The sequence below is a fragment of the Vulpes lagopus genome, chromosome 3 (assembly GCF_018345385.1).
Source record: "Vulpes lagopus strain Blue_001 chromosome 3, ASM1834538v1, whole genome shotgun sequence".
NCBI classification, from domain to species: domain Eukaryota; kingdom Metazoa; phylum Chordata; class Mammalia; order Carnivora; family Canidae; genus Vulpes; species Vulpes lagopus.
Window position 1 is genome coordinate 127,336,349 of NC_054826.1, and position 8,232 is coordinate 127,344,580.

The following is an 8,232-nucleotide window of genomic DNA, read 5'->3' on the forward strand; positions in this document are numbered from 1 at the left end:
CACCCGACTGCACAGCCCTGGGGGGTGACTGCCGCCTCAGAGGGTATGCGTGCGAGAGGGCCGGTCTGTGTGCCCGCAGCACTACCCACAGGCAACGGCACTGGAATTCCATAGAACTTTCAGGAGTCGCTAAGCGCTGCGCTTCTCTTGCATTGTTTCTAACCATTGACAAAATGTAAGGAGTGTTCTTAGCTCACGGGCTGTGCTGCAACAGGCGGGGTAGGGGGGTTCGATTTGGCCTGGGCAGGGGGCGGGAGAGGAGAGTGTGTCCCCGGGCCTGGGCGCCTCGTGTAGGGGTGGAGGCTCCAGCAGGACAGGGCCTCCCCCCATGCCCAGGCCCCCGACACTGCTGTCCCATTGCAACCAGTATGGAGAGCCAGCCTCTGGCACTTATGTGACTGGTCACCACTGGCACTTATGCGACTGGTCACCAAAGGACAAGTGTGTCGTTTCTGATCTTTTGCAATTCTGAAGGACACGGCCTAGAACGACCTGCACGCCGGCGGCTCTCATGAGGGTCTGGTGGCCCTCACACGGAGAAGGATCACCAGATTCTCCTAACGTCCGCGACGAGGCTCTGCGGCCGCCTGCGTACAACCGATGACCCAGTCGCAGCACTCAGGGGATGGGAGCCCCCCCGGAAGGCACACACCTCGTAGGCAGGGAAGCCAAGATTTGGCCCCAGTCTGGCTTCAGCAGCAGCACCGGCAGGGACCGCAGACCCGCAGCCTTCGAGAAGTACCCTGTCACCTGCCCAGTGAGTCTGACCCCAAGGCCTGACCCCAGGAGCCCTCAGCACTGGCCTAGGGAATCGTCCTGTCCCCGATCCTCTGTGCCCGTGTCAGGCACTTCAGCTGTGCAGTCACCCCAAGGCCCGTGGAGGCCAGCCCATCCCAGCGACGCCCGGTCCACGCACAGAGCAAAGATCGTCACCGTCTTCCAAATGACACACCACGGAGGGCCAGCGCCCTCTGGGGGGTCTCTTCCAGCTGGCCCCGGGCACACACGGCACTCCCCGAGGGTTGGCGGGGACCTCAGCCTCAGCTGCTAGAAGCCCACCGGACACCGAGCTCCACACAGGCCCGAATGAGGTCCTGGGCCAGGTTCTGTACAAGGCGGGAGCTTCTAGGGGCACATGGCCTGGAGCCCCCCATGGGGTGGAGACCTTCTGGCCAAGCTGGGGAGGGGTCCCAGCAACCCCCTCACATCTGGGTGCAGCTCTGGTCTAGGTGCGGAGTGGAGAGGCCCGGAGGCGGCAAGACAACGGTTGTCACCGTCCCGTTTTGTTTGTGTAGGCCATGGGGCCAAGACAATAAACACAGCGTGTCCGGGAGCCTCCCCCAGGATGGCTTGGGACTCCCCCAGGAAGAGCTCCCACCGCCTGTTCCTTCCTGTTCCCCCCGTGGCCCTCACTCCTTCCTTCTGGATGAGGGCCCACAGGGCCGCGGTGGGTATAAAGGGCCGGCGGAGAGCACCGGGCACAAGACTGCGCCACCAGGACTGGGCGACAGGACTCTCCTGGCCAGGTAGGGCAGCGCCCCTTCCCCCACAGGCCCGGTGAGGTGGGACGGGGGCCCCTGTCGGACTCGGTGGCCTGCCTCTTCCCTCCAGGAGCCTTGGGACTCCCCATCCAGAGGCCATGCTGCTGTGGCTGACCCTCGCCCTCCTGGGGAGCACCACCTGCTGGGCAGGGCGTAAGTCTGCTGGGTGTGCCCCCCCAAGCCCGTCCCCCTGCGCGGCCACCCTCCGCCCACCGGGCCCTGGCAGAGCCCTCGCGCAGACCAACTCCAATCTCGGGAGCCCGCGAGCTGCCTGGAGGGGAGGGCCAAGCCCAGTTCTGGTCAGGGACGTGCCATACCTCCGCCTGAGTGTCCGTTCCTCCCGCCCGGTCCCCTCATCACCTAGAGATGTACGGGATTGGGCAAGGCAAATACTTCAGCACCTCTAGCGACTGCGAAATCACCGGGATCCGGGTGGCCACGAGTATCTTTGGCCTGATGAAGAGGTGAGAGGAGCAGGACCTTGGGAGCCGGGGGAGGGGCTTTACCCCCTTCCCCAGTACCTTCGCTGGGCTCCCGAGGACCCTGGGAGTCCTGGAGCCACGGCCTGTCCCTTCATTCCTGTCCTCAGGCTCCTCCCCCCCTGCACACCGGCCCCTCTGGTTCTGCCTGCAAGTCCTGAGCGGCTTCCTGGGCTGATGTGAAAGGAGGGGTAGATGATGCTTCTCCCTCCTTTCTCCTTTGAACCCCAAACAGCCTGTCAGTCTGAGATGCCTGATGGGGAACCCAGGGGATGGTCTGCCCAGGGGAGGGTCAGAGGAAAGTGATGGTCAGAAAGGACACTGGCAGGACGCAAGTCGCCAGAAGTGTGCAGAGGCCGAGTGCAGGGCTCCGGGCCTGGCGGGGGATCTGTGCTCTGCACTCACAGGGTCCTGCGGGGAGCGGCCGGCACCACTGGGGACAGAGCGCCGGCAGGGCCAGGTGGACGGAAGCCCCGATGAGCACAGCTAGGCCAGTGTGGGAGTCACCTGCCTCTAGGGCCTGTGACCGGGTCTAGTCCATAACTGGGGCTCAGAAGCTCCAACGCTGGGCCTGGGGACAGTTCCCCACCGTGAGCAGCGACAGCAGCTGGCACCTGAGGGTTGTGGCGACTGTGCCAAGCTCCCCTTATGAATGATGTCATTGATGCCCCCCCCCCCCCCACGCACTCCCACTCTTCAGGTAAGGAAACAGGCCCAGAGAGGCTGGGTGACCAGCCCAATATCACAGGGCCTGAAAGCATCAGAGCAGGAGTCTGACAGCAGCACCCCTGTGCCAGGACCCCAAATCCACATGCTTGGGGAGGTCCACCTGTATGACAGGGTTGTTGTCCGTGCAAGGGGACAGAGCACCTGGGGAGCGGGGAGGCAGTCTGGCAACTCTTCCCCCGTCTTCCAGTATCCAGGTGAGATGCGGGTCGTCCTGGAGCACAGTGTATGGCACCTCCGGGGGGAACACCCAGGAATTCATCCTGCAGCCGGGAGAGTACATCACTATGATCTCTGGCTCCTACAAGTTGTACATGCACTCCCTGGTCATATACACACATATGGGTCGCTACGGCTTATTTGGCAAGGAAAGTGACGACTTCAGCTTCGTGGCCTACCCCGATGAGGAGGGGCAGGTGCTCACAGGCATCTGTGGCCAGCACAAGCTCTTAGGCATCTCGGGCCTCTGCTTTAACTGGAGCTATCCTCCAACCAACATCACAGGGGTGTAAGCCTCCCAGTGAGCCAAGGGGGCCGAAAGGAGCTGAGTCTGGACCTCAGGCTGGAATCTACCGATAAATAAAGCTTCTGCACGAATGGTGCCTCCGGGTGTGGTCCTTGGGTCCGGGGTGTGACCAAAGCCTTCCCAGCCCGTGGGGGATGAGGCCCGGGGAGGAGGTGCAGGAGGAGGGAGGAGGGGGTCCGGCGCCCCAGGCCTCGGGGATTCCGCCAACGACAAGGGCCCGCAACGACAAGTGCAGGCTTCAGGCCTCAAAGATCTTCAGTCTTGAGGAGTCTGGGCTCTGAGGATGCTCCCGACCCCGTCCCTACCCCAAGCCGTCCAGCTGGCCTCTGATGGCCCAGGCTCAGTCCCCATCTTCTCTGGGGCCCTAGGGCAGCCAGCTGTTCACTTATTCGCCCACTCAGCACACACTTGCCGGGGCCTGGGCTCCCCTGGCCACTCAGGGTTAGAAGAGGCCAGGTGTCCAGCCAAAGAGTGCCCTGTAGAAGTGGGTGGTGGCATCTGCATTGATGGGGACACACGCAGGGCATTGTGAGTAGGTACCGGCGTACAGGCAGGGTGATCGGGGAGTGCTCCAGGGAAGCCTTCCTGGAGGAGGCAACGGAGGAGGCTGGAGGGGGAGTGGGAGCTGGCCCCGTAGAGACAGGAAGAGGAGGGCATCCTGGGCTGAGGGACCCGCAGGGACAGAGGCTGGGACCAGAGGTGGCTGGGGACAGGGCTCTTCGAAGTGTGATTTGTGACAGCAGCCTAGGGCGCTAATGCAGACTCCACACCCTGCCCGTCCCAAGCCTGGAGTCCCACACGGGAGCTCGCCACCGCCCGTGTCCCAGAGACAGCCCCCCAGGGTTGGCCTCGGTCACACAGCAGCAAGCCTCCAGGTTGGGGTTCGTGTGGCCTGGAGCCCCAGAAACAGGCCAACGTTTTACGCCGTCCTGCTCCTTGTCCTTAAAATGCTGGCTGGGGGCCATCGGGTGCTGCTCCCCTGGGGTCCCAGGGCCGGTTTCTGACAATCCTCGACCTAGGCTGGGGAGAAGAAAACAAAACTCCTGTTTATTTTCATTGTTTCCTACTGGAAATTTTGGGTTTTCTTCAAGTGTGAGTGTGACCTCAGCCGGCTCCTCCGCAGCGTTCGTGACCTTGGCATGTCACTTACCTTTGTCAAAGGTCATCTTGAAATTCACACTCCTCACAGCTTGCACACCATGGGTGTTTTTAGACTTGCCACTTGATCTGCGGGTGGTAAAAGGTATTTGGAGAACACACGGAGGGGCACATTGTGATAGATGCGTCTGTGCTGACTTTGCAGGACTCGGTTTTCCTCCTGCGTGGTGGCTGGGGGCTCCCCACCCCTGCAGCGGGGCGTGGGACCCCAGGGCCACTTCCGTTGAGTGATTAATTCCTTGCCCTGCAGGTGGAAAATCTGTTTTCAATGTGAGAGAGACTCCTGACCACTCTCACAGGGGCGGTTCTTGGGGCTGGCAGCTTGGGGAGGGGCGAGGGGGGGCGGAGGGGGGGACCCTACGTCCCCATGCGTCCTGTACGGCAACCAGGATGGTCAGAAATGAGGACATGTGGGCTTGAAGAGGGCGAGCACTGATCTGCGTTGGAGTCACGGCCTTGTGACCAGGATCAGAAGGAAGGACAAGGACAGGGCGGGAGCTGGAGGTGGAGGAGGAGGGGGAGCCGGGAGGAGGGGGAGTGGGAAGGGGGAGCGAGCAGGAAGGGGGAGGGGGAGGGGGGAGCAGGAGGGGGGGAGCAGAAGGAGGGGGGAGCGGGAGGAGGGGGAACAGGAGGGCCAGGGGGCCAGCTCAGCGCAGCAGCAGCAGTTGCGCACACAATCTGGATCTGCCAGCAGCTGTCAGGAAACCCTGTGTGGATCCCCACCCCGCCCCCCCGCCCCCCCGCCGTGAACCCCGCGTGCCTGTCCCTCATGGTGCCTGCCTGAGGGGCCCACGAACAGGCCCTTTGGACCCACCGCCCCTGTTCCCTCGTAGCCACCACAGTGCAAGGCCTGCAGAGTGCACTGCATGGGCCCAGAAGGGGGGTGAGGGAGCTTGGGGGCACCCAGGCCTGCTTCCCTTAGTGACAAGGACCATGCACTCTGGCCTGAGGTCACCTGATCTCTGGGCCAGAGGACCCAGGCCCCCATCAGAACCCAGCAGGTGGCCTCATGGAGTGGTCTTCCCCACACGGGTCACTGGGGTGGGCCCTTGGGGTCACAGCTCCTACAAGGACTGCCCCCTCTTGAATTCGGTTCCGAGAGGCAGGAGAGCCTGCAGGGGAGCTCAGCAGCAGGGTGTGTGGCTCCTGCACCCTGGGGTGAGGCGGGTGCCCTGGGGGTGCTCCAGTGGAGGTGCCCGGGGGTGAGGTGACTGGCGGCCCCCACAGTGATACGCTTGCCTGTCCACGGCACCAACGCCTTGTCCTGCAGGATACGGAGAGCCCCAAACCTCTGCTGGATGCCAGGAAGGAGACTGGCTTTCCAGACCATCTCCCCTCGACGCCTGTCCTGTCCTCGACGCCTGTCCTGTCTGGCTTCAGCGCTCCCAGCTGCAACGGCCCTCGGAAGTCCTTCCTGCTGTCCACCCAGCTTCTGAGCTTCATTGTCAGCCCGCGTCGTCCCTCGCAAGTGACCAGTTCTTCCCTATGTGGACCAACCCCCGGCTGCTGGGGCTCCTCCCCATCGGAACACCTGCTCACCTGTCCTCATACCTGAGCTCAGGATGGCTCCTGCCCCCTCAGAGACCCAGGGCCGCCTCTGCTCCCGTGTGTCCTCATGGGTCCAGGTGGGCCCAGGGCCCGCGGCCAGGACAGAGATCTACAATGCTCCAGGCAGTGACCTCTTGCTGGCCTGGCAAGCAAGACTCTAATTGGGAGTGGGGACAGCTTTTCCACCACATCCTCCTCCGGGGCCAGTGTCTCCTGCAGGGTCTGCTCCGCTTACTGCTCCCCCCTGTGGACCCCACCTCCCCGCCCAGCGCACCTGAGCTGTGGCCGTGGCAGCCACAGTGAGAGCCACAGGCCACTGTCAGGGGAGCACGTGCCCGGTGTCGTCATGTGTGACCAGGAGCTGGGGGCAGCCGTGTGCAGTGAGGCGCTCAGCCCTCTCTCGGGTGGGAGAGGAAGATGATGGATAAAGGACAACAGAATAGAAACAGAGAGGTGGCCCCGATGGTCTTCCAGCCGAGCTCTAGGCCACCCTGAACCCCAGCTCGCTCCTGCTCTTTCATAGCAAGACATCTATCTCTCAAGGACGGTTGCCAGATAAATTTCAGGATTTCAGATAAAAATTTTTTTTTACTGAAGTAAATATCAACATTGCATTTTTATAAGTATAACTATGTCCTAAATATTTTCCCCCTCCCAAGTATAAGTATATCCCAAACACAGTATGGGACGCACTTAGGCTAAAAATTTTTTCCTCGTTTATCTGAAATTCAGATTTAACTGGGCGTACCATCTTTACATTTGCTGGATTTGGTAACCCTAACACGAGGCACGTTGGGTGCTGCAGGAGCGGCCAGGGTTGGGACGTTGGGCACAGTGGCCTTTCTGGGACAGAACTGCAGGTAACATGAGAGCAGATGCCGGAGGCATCTGCAGCGTGCACTCGCCTGAGCGGGTGTCTGCCGCCAGGGAAGGTGCCGACCAGGGACCTTCAGACGCTCCCCTCCTGCCACGCGTGTCCTGGCTTTCCTGGGCGTCAGGCTCTCAGCAGCGCCGGCCGCACCGATGTCATTCCCTTTTCTGTTCAGCGTCCCGGGGCCGTGGAGGGCGAGTGAGGGGCCCTGAGTCTTCATCGTGCACTGGGCCCTGAGGGCGGGCCTCCTCTTCCCCGTCTGCCCGGCCCCCCAATGCCTTGCAGGGTCCCGCCAGCCCCCAGGAGGTAGTCTGCGCCCCTCACCCCCCCACCCACCAACCCAGGCAGCCTGCAGCCCGCAGACCTCTGGCTGGCCTGGACTCTTGCAGGAACTCGGGGCTCTCCCACGGGCATCCCAGAGAGCGCAGCTGCTCCGCATGTGCCCCAGCCCACAGCCCCACCAGAGCCTTGCGGCTCAGGCCGTACCCACGCATACGGGGAAAGCCAGGCAGGTAGGTGGGGACAGTCACCCGCTGCGACCTTGACCACCAGAGGGGACGGATGGCCCAAAATGGGCGGCTCCTGTTCGCTCCGAGCAGCCCAGACGAGCGGGTGGGGAGGAGGAAAGCGGACGCGTCCTGCCTGCGAAGGGCCCTTCAACAGGACAGGGAAGCACCCGCCAGCCGCAGGGGGTCACGCCAGGCCACCGGGTTCCGCCTCTTGGTGGGCTTGCCGAAGCTCTTCCTAGGTTCCCTCTAAGAAGCATCCGGCCCCGCCGCAGCGCCCAAGGACCCCCACAAACCCTGCTGCCCAGGCCTCAGGTCATCATATCTTCCAGCGCAAGAATCAGCCTCGGTTACGTTTAGTGCCTTGCCCTAGGTCACCGAAGGAGTGAGGGGCCAAGGCCAAACTCATTCCCAGAGAGGAGTCCTGGGCAGGACCCACTGCCCCCGCCTCCACCCCCACAGAGATGCCAGAGGAGGGACACCTGCCACCGGCCCCGGGTACCCCCGGGGCTCCTCGTCGCACCTCCCCCCCAGCTTCTCTCCTTTCCCTGGCCCTGGTGTCCCCACTGGCTCCCAGCCAGCGCCCAGGGCACAGCTAGCTCCATCCTACACGCCCGCCCAGGGCCACCACCCATTCACCCCATGGGATGCACTGGGAGTGGAGGGGAAGGGGTGGCCAGCCCGGGGAGGCTGCAGGGGCGATGGGCTGCTGGGGTGCCAGGGCAGGCGGCGGAGGCCGGGCCTCCAGAGCTGCCAGCTAAGCCCTCAGCGAGGAAAGGGCACGCAGAGGAGGCAGACAAAGGGCCTGTGGTTCCACAGGCTGAGCCCCAGGCTGGAATCCCCTTTGTGGGTTTGGCTGCCCTTTCAGGTCCTCCAG

At 63.0% G+C, this 8,232-nt stretch overlaps 1 protein-coding gene across 1 annotated transcript; it reads left to right on the plus strand.

The window, feature by feature from the left end:
- The first annotated feature begins 1,501 nt into the window (after nt 1–1,501).
- Nucleotides 1,502–3,326, plus strand: ZG16B (zymogen granule protein 16B). Its single transcript, XM_041750317.1, has 4 exons — nt 1,502–1,526; nt 1,612–1,694; nt 1,906–2,005; nt 2,937–3,326. The coding sequence occupies exons 2-4, from the start codon at nt 1,640–1,642 to the stop codon at nt 3,256–3,258; spliced, it is 477 nt and encodes a 158-aa protein (XP_041606251.1). The 5' UTR covers nt 1,502–1,526; nt 1,612–1,639; the 3' UTR covers nt 3,259–3,326.
- Nucleotides 3,327–8,232: the final 4,906 nt, after the last annotated feature.

Excerpts from the sequence above, each read along its gene's own strand:
- ZG16B (XM_041750317.1), top strand. The coding sequence starts at position 1,640 with ATGCTGCTGTGGCTGACCCTCGCCCTCCTGGGGAGCACCACCTGCTGG. Across the intron at positions 1,695-1,905 it reads CACCACCTGCTGGGCAGGGC|AGATGTACGGGATTGGGCAA; the intron begins GTAAGTCTGCTG and ends CTCATCACCTAG. Across the intron at positions 2,006-2,936 it reads ATCTTTGGCCTGATGAAGAG|TATCCAGGTGAGATGCGGGT; the intron begins GTGAGAGGAGCA and ends CCCGTCTTCCAG.